The following is a 19,712-nucleotide window of genomic DNA, read 5'->3' as shown; positions in this document are numbered from 1 at the left end:
CATAACTTCTTACATATCTTTCAACTTGAACTCTTACTACTACTAAGTTCTGCTAGCTAGCTTCAGCTTCACAACAGTCACGCTAGCCCACCGCACGTTAATGCTGAGCTGCACGTTAATGCTGACGTACTCGGCTAGGCCACCCAGAAAGCTCTGGCACATCAAAGAATACGGCCAACATGTCAAACTAAAAATCTGATTGGTTGAAGACTATGACAATCAACAATATTTTCCCCATTTACTTAAACTGCAAAGGGTTTCCTGCAGGCCTGGGGCCTCTCTTCTTACCTAGAGACACAGAGGTGAAATCTGATTGGATAAAAGCTCTACTTAAAACAAGCTGCACTGGAAGCAGAGCAACTGAGGAACACAGTAGCTGTGCAATGAGAAAATAAGATAATGGGAAAAATATTTTTATAAATTATGATACATGTAGTGTATTTAAGAAAAATTGTTTTTTCTTTGTGATTCTGTTTAGGCCAGCAGAGAAGGCTTTGCAGGCCCTGACGGTCCACCACTGCCGTTTTCACAGACTGAGCACTCACAATGACTATTAAACTAACTGTTATGTGTACAATTTATGCAGGTCCTCTTTCAACCAGCATGTTTACCTATATTTTGAGGCACGTGTGCTAAATTTACAGGTAGAAACCCCCGTCAACTAGAATCATTTCTGTTTGCTTGCCCATCCTCACCTCAGCTTTGTCTTCTTTGACCAAGATAGATTTTCTGAAGGTCTGAGAATGTTGAATTTAGCCTTAGAATATGGAACGAAAGTCACCTCTGTTTTCACCCCGCTCATATTTTCCGAGGGACAAACAAACACAGGACTTTCACCTCGCAGACCGCTGCCTGTCGCATGTGAAACCATGTCAACTTTGACTTATTTTACCTTACTTTTATTCCACAACTTCAGTACTATGACTAACCAAGTACCATTGTTGCCTAAACCTAACAAAGTAGTTTTGTTTTGTAAGTAAACCTAAAGACTAAGTAAACCTACGTAAGAAGTTCATTTTGAAAAAACACTTTGCATGTAACGAGCAAAATCTGACACTCCTTCCTGGACACGTCCAAAGAAATTTGAAGCATCAGGCCACTCACCAAACGTTGGTATTTAGTAGCTAAAGAGCCAGATCTTTCCCTTCAGAGTTGGTGGAGACCAAATAGAGCTAAAAGAAGAGTGAATATTGGACTTCCTGTCTCCAAATGAATGCTAATATTGCTGTGTCTGCAGCATGCATGACAAGGTAATAGTTTGCTAACACGTTAGTTATTACGACTTCATAAGAGATGTTAATATTGCGTTTGTCGCTTGTTGCGTTGCCCCAAGTGGTCAGAGAAATCTGTTGCATGAATCAGCTTTAAACAAATGTAAAATAAATAGAATGACTTGATTTTATTTACTTAAATATGCTGATGCAAAATGTACAATCTCCCCACTCTCTAGACTAGAAGATGCTGACGGTTGGAGAAATGTTCTGTTTTCCCAAATAAGCACAGCCCGTCCTTGGGAGCCTGCTGAGTATGGTTTCTTGTAATGCTATTTAGGGCCATAAAGGCTGCAGCCAATACTTTGTATTTTATCATCAGATCGCTGCCGCCAGCTCTCTCATCGACCTGCTTATTGTGATACACTACATCTCCCTAAGAACTCCCCTGGAGGGATGAACAACAACATTCTTCCCAATGATATTCTTTGTGACTGTGAAGGCCCTTGATATAGCGTAAGATTCACATCCATTTCATACTCATCAAAACCTTCAGTGACCCGTAATGCCCTGCACTTTGGGGCGTTTTCTGTGTCAAATATGTTCTCTGCCAGTACAAAGCTTTTTAGGAATGATTACCAAGGTCTTCCTGGTTTGGAATGACGAGATCAGGACAAAGGTTGAAGCTTAAAAACACTTATGAAAGCTTGACTGAACTCTCATTGCCCTCTTTACCAAATTCCTGCACACCACAACACACTGCACTAGCAGTTGGCATCTGACCAGCAGTACAATCACATATTTCTTCTTCTTGCTTAGCATGGATGTGTTGTGTTGTCTGCTCACACTCATGTCAGAAAACAACCACGTCCATTCAAAGATGGTACGAGAAGTAAATGTACATAAAAGGCTAGCCAGCTTCGTTCCAACCCCCGCTGGCAGACACCTCCTTACATTCTTGGAGCCAGTTCCTTTGTTTGATTCGCCAAACCCCCGCTTCCAGTACACTCCTCACACCTTCCTCTTACCTTCCTCTTACAGCATGAAATGACCTCTGATGATGAAATGACCACACTTCTTGGTTTAAACTCTTACAAGTAAACACACTGTAACATATAATATCCAGCACTAGGAATACTCTAAAACTTAAATTCCTCACACCCGCCCATCCCAGTCAGCTGGATCACACTACCACCTGCTCACCGGTTTTCCCCTTCCTTCACCAGCCATCTGAGCCCAAACCCACTTTACTATTAGGTCATGTATCTTCAATTCAATTTAATTTATTTTGTACAGCCCGAAAATCAAAAATTTGCCTCAGAGGGCTTTACAATCTGTACACATACGACATTCTCTGTCCCAGAACCCTCCCATCGGTACAGGAAAACCCCTTCAACCTCTTCAACTCATTACTGAACATGTTCTTGCTCTTGTGCATTTGGGTCCTTTCCCTGCTGCCTCGCACCCCCACCCACCTGACAAGTTCGTCTTTACAGTTTTCCCCCTTGTGTAATTGTGTACTCTCTGCTCGCTAATGCACAATACAATACTTGTATTATGACATACATGGCAGTAGTCCCTGCCTTCTGCTAATGCAATTAACGCAAGGGTACATGCTGTACTAAATGCTCTATTTGTTCCATCTAACATTTCCCTGTAAGCCTCTTCATTGCTTGTTATTGATGTGTTTAGTATAAATTACTTTATATTTTAACCTGCATTAGTTGTTGTTTTGCCACTTGTAAGAAGACAGTTTCTTATTTACACATCAAGTAGATATGTAAATCTCAAATGCCGATGTATGCACTCATACATTGAATTCCGATTTGTAAGACTAGATTGATCTGATCTGTCCTCAGGTTGGTTCAGCCTGTCAATAGATCAGCGTTGGTGACTCTCTAAACTGGGATGATGTGTGCCGAGTCCCTGGTGGGCTTGGAGCTCAATTACCGATTCATGCTCGTGCAATTGTGTGCACATCAATACAGAGAGAAATTGGCCGGATTTGATTTTAACCCCTCTGTCAGCAGGCATCCGCTGAGTATCCAATGAATGTGACCGGAATCCTAATCAGCTTCAGGGATGATCTGCGTAACAGGTTTCATTTTTACCTCAGGTGGTCATTTACAAAACAAAAAAAAAGCTGGGATTCATCAGATTGAAGATAGATTTTTAGACTGAACCATAACAGCAATCACACTGGCAAATGTATATAGAAAGATAGATAGATAGATAGATTGATACTTTATTCATCCCACAAGGAGAAATTTGTTTGTATTCCCAGTCATAAGTTCTTAATTACCTGACTATTCCTTTTCTATTTAAATCACAGACTGTATATAAGAAGGATTTTTACTGTGCATTGCCAGATAATAAAAATAGTCTAGTTGGTAGAATGTAACCTGACCGCCCTCTGCTGGTGGAATACTTGAACTGCATCTACTACTACATCTTGTGTGTGAATGAAGACAGAATATAAATAAATGCATTAATAAATGTATAACATAAATACAGGAATAAATAAATAAATGCTTAAATAAATGTTTAAATACAGAAATAAATAAATAGGAAGATTTGTATAGTAGAGATATGAGATGCTAAGTCAAAATGTTGAGATAGTATCTTATTATAATGACTTACAGGATGTTTATTTTTTCCTCACAGTGGCAGAAATGGGCTTCCATAGTATGGTGTTAATACACAAACGTTTGGGGTTAAATTATCTATCCATTAATTGATGTATAGTAAACATTGGAGCCAGCCTACGGGCATTATAGGTTTGGCCTTCTTTTGTGTCGTTGAGTGAAACTGACAATTGTATTTAACAGTTAAACCCAAACATATTAAAACGTATGTGTCTAAATAGTTAACGTTATGCATCCAAAGTTGAAGGTCGCTAACAGCACACTGAAATTAAACCCGAGAAGTTGACCTTGCGCTAGGCAGCTTGGGAAATGAATTTCTTGCACATCTTAGCTGCGTTTCACAGTCGGACCACAGTGAACTACATTTCCCGTGGCTCTCTGCGCAGTTGGGGTTACATGCGGCTCTCCACGCAGTCTGGGCTGCAGCAGCGTTAAATGTGGTCCTTGAACGACACATAACCAGGGCACATTCGCATGGCTCTCAGCATAACCCGGTACGGTTTTGTCTTGAACCCTTCACGTAACATTCAACGTAAGTGTAGTCCGCTTTCTACCCTTTGCTTCGGTATATTATACTTGTAAAGTGACAACTTGTGTTCCTGTTTGTGAGGGTTAGCAGTGCTGCTAGCGTACAGCTAATGTCGGGCGTCAGAAGCCAAAGTTGGCAGCAGTTCAGAGCCTGGCCTTAGAAGGCCGCCTGCCAATCAGTGTCTAAAGAAGAAACGCTGTCTGCGTCAATACGATGAAAGCGGCTTTAATTCGCCTTCATCTACTGAGTTCCCCAACAAACTAAGGACCAAACGCTTCTTCCTCCTTGTCCTCCAAAAAATATCTGTCCAATGTCAACTGAAATAGATGCACATGAAAAGCTAGCATCGGTTTAGCTATAGACTTCCGGTCGGAACTTTTAAAATAAGGTAAGACAAATTCCTACCGTCGTTTTATCATACAGTCTATTTGAGTACTTTTATTGTGAAGATAACATTAACGACATCCGGTCTCATTGTGGCGCTGTCGCGCAGCTCTAGCAGTATTGTGGCTAACGTTAGCCGCTAGTAGGTTCACCAGAAGTTTTGTAACGCAACAGGAAACCTTGCCTTCTCGTTTAGTAAAGGCGTATCCTCGCTAACGTTACCCTTTTGAAACGTAATCTGAGTTAGCCTTACGTTTTAGAGACGAGCATTCTTTAACTCAACGTTAGTTTATGAAACTCACCCACTCGTTTGTTTGGCTTTAGGAGCTGCATTCATGATTGTGCAAGCATAGCTCAAGGTGTGTTCAGGGACCTGTAATCTGTTCATAACCTGTGTTATCAATGAATGTAAAGGAGATCACGCTATAGCTAACGCATGAAAGAAATGTAGGTCATGGTTGGTTAGCTCAGTGAATTGTAAAAGATAAGAGTGGTATCAGTACTTTATCAGAGGTGCTAGCTTTACTGTATAATAACATGTATGAACAATATGCTTTTAATCCCAAAGAACATAGTATATGTATAATCATTAAAAAACAACTTGCTCTTGGAGTGTCGACATGTTGGCGATCCATAGTTTTGCAATGAGGCCATTCACTGTTGTCAGGTTGTGATGCAGACAAACAGAATGGACTGTAGGCAATTCAAATGTATTTTAAAGGCTGATCAAGAGCTTCTGATGCACATTTTCCAGCAACAACAATCAGCAGATTAACTGCAATGTATCCATCTTGTGCAGGGAAGATCACAGTTAGGTGTTGGTCAGACAGTTCAATGAAAACGGTACATTTCAGTCGCGTGTTTGGGTGCCTCTGGAAGACTTTTATGTCAGATTTGGTGTCCTTGACATGAAATCTGAAAAACTCTTCATGTGCAGGATTTAGCCTTTGTTTTTCCAGCAACATGTTTATGATTCAGACTCATTATTGCATAAAAATGCCCATTTGGTCTTGTCTATAGTTCTCAGACAGACAGAAAATCAATCGGCAATCATTCAAATCATGTTTTAGGTAAAAATATCCAGCTTCTCAATTCAATATTTGCTGTTTTTTTAGTCTCCCTTGATTATAAACTGTACTTTTTAAGGTTTTTGAGCAAAGCTCAGTGGGCCAAAGCACACGGTTACATTGGAGTCTGGAACCTGTAATGGACTTTTAATATTATTTTCTTACATGATACCGACTCAAATGAGTAATCGATTACTCAATGCAGCCTCACTAAACCAGGATGTAATGTCACTGTCTGGATTTGAGTTTATGAAATGTCTGTCTCATCCCACAGTCTGTGGCTAAACGTCACAGCAGCAGAGAGGTGGGAGGAGCAGAGGGGGGGTGATAATGCAGCGCATCCTAAATCACGGGACTCTGCGGCGTTTGGCAGCAGCACGGCCATTACTGGTGGGCGTCGCCGTCCCCGAACCACCACCAGCAGCATTCTGCTGCTGTGTCCTCCGCCTGTCACCGCCGGTGCCCGCAGGCCGGCGGTGGCTGTCGACCACAGCCTCCAGCAAGGCGGCACATCAGCCAAAACACCAGGCACCGCAGGAGGAGCCACAGTCCGGCTCCACACCTCAAACACAGGAGGTCCAGAAAGAGGACGCTGGGTCTGATGCAGTGGAGGTGGACCCCCTGCAGGACAAGTCCATCGGTTTGGTCCAGAGGTTTAAGAGGACCTTCAAACAGTATGGGAAGGTGATGATCCCTGTACATCTCATGATGTCCTCAGTCTGGTTTGGAACCTTCTATTACGCTGCCATGAAGTGAGTCTTCTTGTGTTCTGAGTTCATGGCTGTCCATTATAGATCAACATTAACATTTGTTCCTGAAATAGATTTATTTTAAGTCTTTTTTTGGAAGAATGACTGCTTAACTCTGGTATACTAATGCCCTCCGTTTGTCTTCCTCTCAGAGGTGTGGATGTAGTGCCCTTCCTGGAGATGATTGGTCTACCAGAGTCACTCGTCGGCCTTTTGAAAAGAACTACGAGTGGCTACGCTCTGACTGCATACGCCATGTACAAGGTCATTTAAACATCAAACATGTTGATTCATTGATCAGCATCAAAGCATTGTTTTAATAAAACATTCACACTGTCAAATTTCCTGACCTCTTACCTAACTCCGATCAGCAGGTGTCTCATTTCCCCGCTCAGTGTGCATGTATCCAACCAGCTATGTATGAGTGGTGGATTCTGGCATTTTGCTCTGCTGACCAGTAAGTGTGTTTTTCTTTGTTTCGCTACAGATTGCAACCCCTGCTAGGTACACGGCGACCCTGGGCGGCACGTCACTCACTGTTCAGTATCTCCGCAAGCACGGCTACATGACCACACCGCCGCCGGTCAAAGAATACATCCAGGACAAAATGGAGGAGACAAAGGAGAAACTGACGGGAAAGATGGAGGAGACAAAGGACAGATTTTCAGAGAGAATGGAGGAAACTAAAGAACTCTTCTCTGAGAAAATGGAAGAGACTAAGGACAAGCTCTCTGAGAAACTGCAGGAAACCAAAGACAGAGTCACAGAGGGGAAAGCGTTTTTTCGGAAGAAAAACGAGTAGCGAATCCCCTTTACTGGTGGGGCCTCTGAGTAGATGATTCTATTTTGATCTCAACGAGTTATCAGTAGGTTTGGGCCAAGTAACAGCACTTGTAAGACTTTTCTGAAAGAAGAGAGACTTTATACTACCCTGGTCCTAAAGTTTCACACATCTCAGTTGTCCACTGTTGTCTATTTTATGTGTCAACTTCAGTCCCTAATTGTCCAAACACAATGCACTGTAAGTGTAGACTAGACAGCAGCTTAGCAGACTCCTGGCAACGCCACACTCTGGCTCAGTCATCTCAGACTGGATTTACGCCTGTGCATCAAGTGATTAGGTCATTAAAACAACAGAAGAGAAGCTGCGTTCTTATTGCTCTTTACATAAACACATGAGGAAAATGAGAGGTCTGTGCATCAAAGAGTTAAAAAAACAACCCAGTATAACAGTAACTGTATGGGAGAGAGCAGTACTAAAAGCTCTTGTTGGGGTAAATAGAAGTTGAAGCTCTTGGTTACCGGTGTGTACTAGTCCATCGAAGCCTTTCTGAAAGGCTGGGTATCAATGCGTGTCTTATCTAATGTAATGAGTAAGAAATTCAGTTTTTATAATGTATTTCTATCCTAAAGCCCAATGCGTGTCTGTACCACGTCATGTATTGACTGAAAGTTACAAAGTCAAATGATGGTTTGAAAGCTGCTCTTTAGAGAGAAGTCACAGTACATGTCGGCTGATGGAACTAATTGTCCGTCACACATGTAAACGTGCAGCGGGTAGAGCTACAGTAGGCCACCGATCACAGGGGGCCAGATGAAATGTCTTGAGTACTTCTGTACTAAATACACAAATCTTCTCATCAGTAATTCAAACAGATGTCTCTGAATAAAGTGAAATGCTAATCATCTAAGTTTTGTACGCTGCATTTAAAGACCATGTGGGTACTGACACTAGCAAAATAAAGACTTGTGTTTGTGCTTAAAGTGGGACTTATAACTTTAGATAGAGGAACAGTTAAATTCATAACCCATGGTCAGCCGTGTTGAACTCTCCGCTGCATTCACTGCGAGGTTTTCCTGTTGCCTCACCTGATCTGATATCACCAGAAGCTCATGGTGGCTGATCTTTGGTACGTTAAAGGGCGCCATTAGCATTTCAACATTAACTCAGTCCGTCGCCATCTTTTTGCACCACTGACTGAAGTGAAAATCTAGGTTTTAAGTTAACATCAATTGTACGCCAGTTGTCTTTTGTCAGGGCAGTTACTGCTGTTAACCAGTCATCTACTTAATCTAGTTTATATTTCTCACCTACTGCTTGGATTTAGTTCAAATTGGCACTAATAATGCCCTGATATCTGTCCTACACCTCAACTCTGTGCTATCACTAGAGGCTTTTTGCACTCACACTTTGTTTAAGGAAAAAAGGGCAAATGGACTGTATGTATGTAGACCAATCAAAAGCTCTTTAACACTACATGTCATCATTCACACCCATTCATTCACTGATGACCGGGGCTAGCGTGCAAGGTGCCACCTGCTCATCAGGACTATCTAACATTCATACAACATTCACACACTGCATGTTGCAACTTGAAGTTCAGTGTCTTGCCCAAGGACTAGACATGGACTAGTGGCGCCGGGGGTCGAACCGCCGATCTTTTGATTGAAGGCTGGCCCTGCTCTACCACTGAGCCACAGTTGTCTAGAGTTCTGCACTGCAGTATTATGGCCTTCTGTACCAGTGTGGCTGCTGGAACCCTGGAAGTTGATCTGGAATTCCTTTAAGCCAGAATGAGGAATAAAAAAGTAGACCTAATGAATTAATATTATTGCCACATAGATCATAGGTACAGAGAGCAACTTTGAATTATCACAGAAGAATCCAGCAGCACTGACTCATCGGCAATCCAGGGTATCTGGTCTGGTACATCCCAGAGTTGACGTGACTTAGTCAATGAAACCCTGTTAGCACTCTAATGAGTATGGGGCAGTGAGATTACTTTATCACGGGTCCCAGCACATATTGGCATTTTTGAGCAACTAAAAATTGACGAAGGAAGCTGTTAAAAACAGAGACATAGAGGTAAACACAACATGATCTCACAGTACTGGGAGCACACACAGACGGGAACAGGAAAAGCAGACCAGAATGATAGTGGGACCCATGGCAGTGCCATCAGTAACAAACAGCACAGTGTACACGGTCAGGTTATGTTTGGAGGTGTGGGGCAGAAAGAGAAGTGATGGGAAATGGGGTTAACAGAAATTTCGAAAAGCATTCGACTGTATTGTTTTTCTCATTTCAGGTAAGATCGCTTCTCTTTCTGCCATCACCTTCTGTTAGTAAAGAAGAAGGAATAAAATGGCTCCAACGACGCCCTGGTCTAGGAAAGAAAAGCCTCTGAGATGGCCCAGTAACGGACTAGTTCCACCAGGTGGCAGCAGTGTAACGTAACGGATGACGGCTGCCGAAAAACTCCAAAGAAGAAGAAGCCTCATGGGCGCCATCTTGCCGGTAATCAGCAGGGCAAGCATGCTTTCTGCATTGACATGATAACTAATGATTGAAGACATTCATTGTTGGATTTATTAGTTTTATAAAGTCTCTTAAAAACACACACTTTGTTCCTTGCTGCATTGCAAAGCTTCCGAAGGGAACACTATCGCACCGGAAAGCTACAGCTTTGATGGAGCGGAGGCAGTTTAATGCCAGTTTCTATGCTGCAGCATTCCAGAGACATTGTAAATAAGAGTACTTTTATTTTTCAATCCCAATGTAACAAAAATAGGCCATTTAATGTTTCTTAAAAACAACCTTTCATACAAGCTTACATTTATTAAAATTATTAATGAATGACAAAATACATGGAAATGAAATGAAACTAAATATAATTTATCGGCATTATATATATATATATATATACATCGACGTTGAAAGGAGTTTGCTGTCGTCGTTAGCCGTTAGCTGAAGCCTACTGAGGGCAACACATTTCCTTCGCTCCTCACTTGACATCATCATCTTGGACAGTCATTTGAAAGATTGAAAAAAAAAGAAAATTATTATTTAGACAAATTCAAAAGACATCAGTATTGATGGCACTTTCTGTGGGGAACACAAAACATTTGTTTATTAATTAATTTGGTATTTCAGTGTAGAAAATGATGTATATTGTAAAAACATAAATAGAAGTCATGTCTTCCATTACTTGTCATTAGGCTACTTTGGGGAAGGTTTCGACTGGTTTCAGTGATTCTTGAGCAGCTAGTTAATAATGAAGTGGAGACCACTCCTGAAAGACTTCTCTGATTCATGGCCAGATGAACCTGTTGTGGGATTAAAGATTTGCCCTGGGGCTCCACCAGAGACTGGTATGGACGTTTTTGTCAATATCCAAAACAGCAGGGATAATGCCAGTCCACTGCTCTGTGGAGCGAGGATGGGGGGCGTGAGTGAGGGTCTTTACAGTCTATGGCGAGGAAACACGAGAGCAGCCTCCACGAAAGTCTTTTAACCGCCGTTGTATATCAGCAGCTGAGCACTGATGTGATACATCTCTGAAGTTCTGTACCGGAGTGAAGACAGATCACAGAATAAACTTAAGGGAGATACATTTATTGATGTACAATTGATTTTTGATGCATCTCCTAAAGTATAAAAGCTATAAACACAATTTATAACTGCGAAAAAATGCATTTGACTCCACACTTTACACATTTTGCTTTACTGCAATACAGTAAATATTGGGCTTTCATTCAACATGTGGTTTCTTCGTGTCTGCTGGCTGTGTTAAAAAAAAGTAACTGTTTGGCAACATGTTAGCTCTCTCAACTTTACAAAGCTATAGGACAGAATGTCAAATGTGTGTCATTTTAGTTTGTTGGAGAAGTCTGCCCCCAAGTGGCCATAAAACCCCATTACAGCTACGTGAAAGTACTGATACAGAAAAACCATCTCTGTAAATATTTTGTCTTTAAATATTCAACATATCATTGAATTATTATTTCTAATGCATTTATGTAAGAGTTACCCATACTAGTTTCAGCTGGTCATGGTGGAGCTAATTGTACTTATTTTACATATTGCTGGCTGTAACAATGCGTTGTACTTTATAAACTAATTAAGCTTTATCTATATATAAAACTTGCATTCTGCCAACAATATAGCTGTCAAATAAGTGTAGTCATGATTATAACATACCATACAACTACCAAGGGACCATGTCAGGTGACCTCTCCTGTGTGGGCTTCTATGATGTCTTTCAGCAGATTCAGAGAGCCCACATAGCATGGTGTTAAACATCCCATAACATCTAGAGGGATTCCCTTTGAGGGCTTCTTTCTTGTGAAAGCCTCAAAGTAAATGTTTGGGTTATTCCTTCAGATTATAAGAGGGACCCTTCAAATATTCTATAATAATAATAATAATTGTCCCTTAAATGTAATGTAATAGAAGTAGAAAGTAGAATGACATAGAAACACAATTACAGTACCGGTATGGTACTCTACGTCCCACTTCTACTTTCATGTCAATGTGCAATTTAAAGATCATCCTTATCAAATGTTTTACATTCAGTTGAATTAAAAAAAAACTAGCTCTGCTCTCCATGATTTTCAGTCACTGTGCTGGATGTTTGTTCCCCAGACGCAGTGGGTCAAGGTCAAGTATGCAACTTAGCGCTTAGTTTTCTTAGCTGTCAGTGTCCAGAAATGCTAAACAGATCTAGACATCATGCTGCCAGACCCTGCCTCCCTCATTATGAATCTTATCTATATGTAAATATGATAGCATTGCTCGGCGGGACGTCGTGTGTGAGTTACAATGACCTCTGCCGTCCAAACTAATGAACAACTGTTTATGCAGTCCACAAACCCCCCCCCACACACTCACACACCTGTCTGTCCTCCCACAGGGAGTAAGACACGGAGGACAGAGCGGCGCTGCTATTCCCTGAAATCCTTTCATAGTAAAGACAATCTGTGTCCCTCAGGTGTGAGCCAGTGGCTGAACATGACTCAAGTGTCAAGATGCTTCTGGGAAGCCTGATGTGAAGCACAGGTCAGGAGGGGGAAAAAACTGTCGAAAGTCAGTGATTTTCTCTACTTTACATCTTTTCTTACAAAAGGTCAGTGGACTCATCTTTGAGGCAGATGTGTGCACATCAGAAAGTTGTCACGGTCACATTTGTTGGATTGCTTTGGTCATGGAACTTGGTTTATAGTCCTTGAGTGGGACAAGGTAAATGTCACAAGTCTCTAGGCCTGGTTCTAGTCAGGTAGCAACCTCGGTTCTTGAGTGAAGCCGATAAGGTAGTGTTTTAAAAAAGGCATTCTCTCTGCTGTCCACCAGGGGGCGACTCATCTGGTTTTATAGACGTCTATGAGAAAATGACTCTACTTCTCTCTTGATTTATTACCTCAGTAAACATTGTAAACATGAGTTTATGGTCTCAATCTCTAGTTTCAAGTCTTCTTCAATACAGCATGATGTTCATTTAGTAAATGATGGTCCATTTAGAGTCAAACAGACCATAAAGCAGGGTATGCTTTAGGGCGGGGCTACTGTGATTGACAGGTCGCTGCCGCTACCATAGACGTATATGTCACTCCTCCGCATTCCAAATATGGTAACTTCTGAAAAAACTTCTGAAAAAAACAACATCCGAGGCTTCATAACTGCAGTCCACAAACCATGTGTGACGTCATGATGACTACGTCCACTTCTTATGCACAGCCTATGGTTCTAGAGTGCTTTGATACTTTAGAGCTCCCCCTAAATTTTTCAAACTAGTGCAGTTCGCGTTTTGGATGTGGTCGTTGGGAGCATGGAGCCCCCCAGAAGTGCTGCTTGCAGCGTTCTTGAGAACCACTCATCACTCGACTCCAATAAAGTGAGTAAAGAGTTTGGTCGTTAGTAGTAGCTTTAGCCTATATCCAGCATCCAGCAGCAAAAGTGGACCACAGTCAATGAGCCTGTAAAGGCCTGCTGCGGACCACGCGTTCGACTCAGTCCGCAGAGCCTTGAAGCCCCCCCACTGCTGCACAGAACGCTATTTGCTTGTTTTTTCCAAAGTTGATACATACAGAACAAGTGCAAATTGCCCCACTTTTGACACTATACGTCCTGGGGTCCCCAGCAATACACCGGCCAAGTGTGAAGTAGATCGGACTTCTGAGGAGCTCCTGCATTTCTGCTTGAGTTGCACTATTTATGAGAAGTAAACTGATCTTAATGTGAAAAGTACGTATGGTTATATAAGCATACCCATATAACTTTTCACATGAAGATCAGTGTTTTCACCTTGTGCGCTCACTAACTCAGTCATAGCAATTTAAAGACGCGCTGGTCTGATTTCAAAGTGAGCTTTACTTGTCTTAGTTAAAGCTCACTGTGTTAGTATTTCCTTCAAACCGGTTTCCAAACGAGATGGACCATTTGGGCACTGCTTCTTGATTAAATCTGGAAGTGAAATACTAGAAAGCAGTTTCCTCCTCCTCATTCTTTTCTTTATTTTCTAGTCTGCTGCTAAAAGCCTGCGAGAGATTCAGACTCCGAATCTGCATCGCGTCTCATCTCTGAACCGACAGCAGCTGTTTGTTTGTGTGTGTGTGTGTGTGTGTGTGTGTGTGTGTGTGTGTAGTCTGAAGAAAGTGAGTCAGGGGGAAATGTGAACAGTTTCAGGGCGGTGGTGCTCCTTGCAGCGTTTTGCAGCAGGAGGTTCACAGAAAGGACGGGGGGGGGGGGGGGCACCCTTCCTCTCTGCACTTGTAAGTGAGGCTAAGTGCTTTGAACATGAGCTTTGTTTCACTCTCGTGAATGTTATGACAAGTTGCCAGATGGGGGTCTGTCTATAAATACACCTGGTCTTACTGCTGAAATATACAGAAACCTATGTTTTATACATGTCATTACTCTACGGGGCTCAGCGAGTCATTTGCTCCTGGCTCAAGAGGATCTTTGCCAATAACTCTTTCAGAAAAAAGAGGGAGAGGAAGATTTTGAATGTGATCTGGATTAGTGCTGGGCGGTATGTCCAAACATTTATCACGGTATTTTTTAACATTCTGGCGGTTTCACGGTATTTTTGTTTTTTCCTTGCCTTTGTTTTTATATAGGTTTATAATGGCTTACTCTGTCAGGAGTACATAGAATATAAAACATTTGAATATCATCATGTATAAAGGCTTTGATTACTAGAGGGTTTACTTGTTTGTTCGTATAATGTTGGGATAGTATGTCGCCCCGGTCAGACGTTCCTTGAATCCAGTGTTTTAATCATTGCTCTGAGTCTATTGGACTGTCTGTAGCGGGACCATGTCCTTGCAGAGCTGGATCGTTATTGCGTTCGTAATGTCGCTCCACCGCTTGCTGTTCTTGTCATCTGCAGCGCCTCGAGCAAATGCCTCTTCAAGTGATGTCTGACCCTTTGGTTTCACTGTTTCACTCGCGTTAACGTTACCGGTTGACGACCGTAATCACACTCTTGGTGTTCCAACATGTTTTCTGCTGAGGTGATGGAGAAAGTTGCTCGTGTTACCACGAGCGGCAACAACAGTGGCTCGACACACTTTGCAATATAGTCTTTTGGACGTCGGACTTTTTAAAACCAAAACACTTCCAAACAGCAGACACAGCTCCTCTACTGAGCACAGACTCTATCGGTGCATCTCCGGTCTGTCTTTGTTCCTCCTGCATCGCTCTGTTCTGTTCTTTACTGTAACGTTACTGTAGCGACGGAGCCTCTCCAGCTGTTAGCAGACTGTTATGCTAGCTGGCTAGCTAGCTGTACCCAGCATCCCGTTCGGCGATGTCATTGTATAAATGTACAATTATTAGTGTTACAAATTGTTTGTGTCACAAACTGTTGTGTCGTGGTGTTTTGCCCTGTTAAAGAGCGTTAGTTGTGGGTTATTAATTGTTGTGTTATAAAGTTATACCCATGACTAGGGGTCCCTCTCAATACACTGTAGTGCAGAGGTCTTCAACAGGGGGGTCCGCGGAGGTTCTGCAGGGGGGTCGTGAAATTGTTGGTTGATTAGACAATTTTTCACATTTCTTTTATATTTAAAAACATTTTTTCCCCCCAAACATGAATGTGTCCATTATTTTAATAGTTCAGTATTGTATGGAAGATAACAGCTATGTGTATGCATGGCAGTGGCACTAATAGGCCATCACTCATTTTTCATTTCCACATTTATGTTCAAAATAAAAACATCAATTTGAATAGCTTGTATGATTTTCATGCAATTGACAGACAATGTTGATGTTGGCATTGGTATCAGCTGAAGGTATGTTTCTAAATGTCAGTGGCACGGCCCCCCTACTCACTGTACCTTCACATGTTTAAAATAACAACATGAATATATCAACCTGTGTATTATTTGAAATGAATGTATTGAATGCTCAATAACAAGGTATGATTAGACATGGTACTAGGCCCAGTTTAATATAAAACACAATTTTATACAATATATATAGTCGGGGGTCCCTGCTCCATCTCTCTATCAGTTTGGGGGTCCTTGGCCTGAACCACGTTGAAGACCCCTGCTCTAGAGTACGAGCTCTGACCGAGCGTTCTTAGCGGTGAACAATATATTTTGCTGCCTGTTGAAGAGTGACAGCAGTTGTTTCGGCGATGCCGATGTGTGAAATGTATGGCGGTGTGTGAAAAATTAATATCATACGGAAAATTAGAACCGGTATACTAACCCAGCACTAGTCTGGATCTGACCTGTACTGTACTGCGCTGCTTTAACACCTCAGCTGAAGCTCACCAGAGACGACACTTCCTCCACCGAATGAAAGAAGGGAAATTCTAATATTGTTAAACAGAGGGCACTTTGTTACAAACTGGGTGCATAGAGTTTAAAAGTGATGAGTATTTACCTGGCAGAGACGGTCTAAATAAATATGCTGTTGAGTTGCACTATGGGAAATGAGGATCCAGTGTTTTCGGCGCTTGGTTCATATTTGGGACTAATGATGCGTTTAGGTCTCACTCCCATACCGTCAAACAAGGCAGCTTGGTCAGTGGCCCGACTCGTCAAACTCTGACACAACGTGGTCGTAGTTATGGACGGGTGTAAAGGAGGAAGTCATGTGATGTAGTTTAAAGAGCAATAAAGTCCATTAAAGTCCATTCATGGGGAAGCTGGGGAGGATGTATCGGTAAAAGCAGGACTTTCACCCAGGAGGCAGTTGTTCATGTCCCATGTGAAACCAAAAGTCGACATTACCTTATGTTCAGTGACTTTACGTAGGTTAATTAACATTACATGACTTACGTTTACATAGCCTACTTACTGACTTTTCTGAAACCAACCCAAGCTAATTCCTGTGAACACAAGTTTATTTTACAAAGCCATAGACGGAGTATTCTTAGAGGGGTACGTAGAGCTTCGTAGTTTGAAGTGTAGCTTCCGGAATTTGACGAGTTGGGAGTGAGAACGTGTTGCATTTTGAAGTGACTGTGTTCACTATTAGCACTAGTGTTCACGCCATCATCCAAGTTGTAATTACTGGGAAACGCTTTCTGTCTGAAAGCTTCTATACATCAGAGTTACCTGAAACCGCAAACGGACAAGAATGCAGAACAGCAAAGAATCACTTTGGTGATCCTGTGACTTTTCATCCTGCTCCATCATCAGGGCAAAATACCAATTCATCCGATTCTTTGGTTTATCGCCGAATACCCGCAAAGCTAACGACATCCCATCAGCCTCAGCTATGCTCTATGTTTAGTGCTCAGCGGCAAAGCATTCTAACCTAAATGCCAACATCCTGATGTTAGCATTTAGCTCACAACTTTGTATGGCTTTTGGTAGAACGGGTGTCTTTTTATTTTTTTACTCTTTTCACTCGTCGCATTTTATTTACTCTATTCGTCTGTACACACCTGGGGACATTTCTTCCCCTTGTGCACAGCTCTTATTAGTAAATCATATCATTTCTATGAATCGTATCATAAAACGTAGTTAGAAGTTGTTTTGAGAAAATAGAATTGGCCACACATTGATGCAGCAACAGAACAGATGCAGAGCACTACATGGCGGCTAGACCACCTGTAGTCATTGTGCTTAGGGTTGAGTTTCATTTGTAAATTGAAGTGTGCATGATGCATAATATTTCCTTGCCGTCGGTCCATCAGGCCTCAACCTGCATCCCTCTGGCAATGCAGAAACCAGGCGGACGAGCCTGAGGAGCAGCTGATCCGTCCTTAAATTCCTGGAGTTGTTTGGCTGCATCAGTGCGAGGACGAATAAAGAGCCGAGTGGCAGCTCCGCTGATCACGTTACACAACCTCATTATCTAAAGAAGACTAAGGAGGGAAAAAGAAACATACTGGGAGAACACCTGAGTAATCACTTTTAAAGTTTTATTCATTACGCTGCAGTTTGACTACAGCATAAGTACAAGCATAAAATCTTTGACTACAACAGCACTTAGAGCAACATTTTTTGATTTTTTTTCTCGTCTTTTCTGTAAAAGTATTGCAATAACAGACCTTAGGCCTAAAACCTATTACATCACAATTGCTTAAATAAAAAGAGGCAAAAAATACAACAATTTTACCTCTGCGGTTTGGATATATATAAATATATACACACTGTATGGTTACTGAATACAGTCATATATATATATATATATATACATCTAGATTTCAGCAGAGAGGGGGGAGGAAGGATCCATTTTTGTAAATAAAGCAAACTGATAATACAAAACCCATGATGGAAGCAGTCCTATGGTAACCGTCGAGACAGAGAGAATACCAAACTGTTGAGACGCTATCATGTTATTAAAATCTGGAACGATACAAACAGCTACTTGTTGTCAGCAGTTGAGTACAGACTTCTGAGAAGTGGAGAGAGGGCGCGCGCGGCGGGGGGAGAACAATGAGTCCGAGCCCCAGTTAGTTTCTTCAAGCTAGTGCAGGAAACGAAGAAGAAGAAGAAGGTCCAGCCAGTTACGATAGAGACTACTTTCCAAATCAAAACGACACAACTGCCACTTATTTGGTGCTTTGAAGAGGGAAATGGCGCGTTGCTATGTACACCGCCTATAGATAAGAATGAACATGCTCTGCGGTTATTCTCTGTACATACTGTAAATAAATGAAGTTTCAATATACTGTGCCACATATAACATTTGTAATGTAGAAAATCTAAAATAAAAATAAGAGAAAAAAAATGTTTTCTCTACACTGGTGAAACTTTCCAATCTTTACCAAAACAGGGAATGACGAGTTGTCCTTGAACGTTTCACTCTTTCCTGTTCGACGTTGGCTGAAATGCTTTAACCGGAGCTCGACGTCCTACACGCGGCGCTGAGTGCTCCGCAGACTTCTACTTTGGCAGATATACAAAATGACAGCTGAACAGTAACAAAAAACAAAGTTAAGATCTATGAGTACGGACGCGCGCTTCTTCTGTATTCGGAAGCGCTGACGGCTCTCGTGAGCAGTGGTCATGTGACGCGCGCCCCCCCCCGCCCCCGGCCCCGAAAAGCTTCGGCTTTTCGCTCCAACAATTTACAAAGCGAGTAGAAAATCAAACCGGAGCCCGGCTGAAGTCGTGGCATAAAACAGCGACTGACGAGTGCTTGGGCTTTTCCGCTTTCCTTTGAAAGATCTGAGGCGTAGAACTGTACATTTGTTAGTCGGTTGGGGTCGATAATAAAAACCACCAGCCGGTACCCAAATGATGCAAGCGCTGCGAAAAGCTTGTTCTCTGATGAGGAACTCCCATAAACAAGTGAATAATATCCTTTCTCAACAACTCCCTTAATACAGAGGTTATCTCATCCTTATCATAACAGACTATTATTTATAGCAAAATATCATAAGTAGTAATTTGTATTTGTGTCGCAACCATATTTAAGCATACTTTGCAAACCAGGTTTTCTCATAAAAAAAAGACAAAGCACGTTTTTGTTTTTTTAACTGTAGGCATTTACAAATTTGATGCTGCCTTCTTAAAATTCTTATATTGTCTATACATTATATTACATTATTCACAACATTGTTTTTGTGTGTGGTTTCTACCCATTGGGTAGGATATGTGCATAATATATTCAAGTTATATACAGCACCTTACAAACAAACAAAGAAAGACAGACTACTGAAAAAAGCACCGTTGGAAGTGAGGCACAACGAAGGTGGGAGCTTTTTAGAGTGCAAGTGTGGGTTCCTATGTCTGCTCCACGCGCTGGGCAAACTGCTGGTTGAAATGGCTTCAGCCGCCTCGGCGGCGAGCGCTCCTGTCCGGCACCCCGGGGACCACAGCACAGTCCCGGTTAGAGTTTAGTTGAGATGGACCAGACACCAACATGTAAAGTTTCATGTGGC

General features: G+C 41.9%; 1 protein-coding gene across 1 annotated transcript; it reads left to right on the top strand.

The window, feature by feature from the left end:
- Positions 1 to 4,252: 4,252 nt before the first annotated feature.
- Positions 4,253 to 8,337, top strand: LOC306700251 (uncharacterized protein C18orf19 homolog A-like). The gene is made up of 4 exons (XM_079165214.1): positions 4,253 to 4,388; positions 6,111 to 6,588; positions 6,738 to 6,849; positions 7,073 to 8,337. The coding sequence occupies exons 2-4, from the start codon at positions 6,167 to 6,169 to the stop codon at positions 7,385 to 7,387; spliced, it is 849 nt and encodes a 282-aa protein (XP_079021340.1). The 5' UTR covers positions 4,253 to 4,388; positions 6,111 to 6,166; the 3' UTR covers positions 7,388 to 8,337.
- Positions 8,338 to 19,712: the final 11,375 nt, after the last annotated feature.

This window comes from Pholis gunnellus (genome assembly GCF_910591455.1).
Source record: "Pholis gunnellus genome assembly, chromosome: 8".
Lineage (NCBI taxonomy): Eukaryota > Metazoa > Chordata > Actinopteri > Perciformes > Pholidae > Pholis > Pholis gunnellus.
Note: the sequence above shows the minus strand (reverse complement) of the source record. Positions and strands in the feature narration are given on the sequence as shown.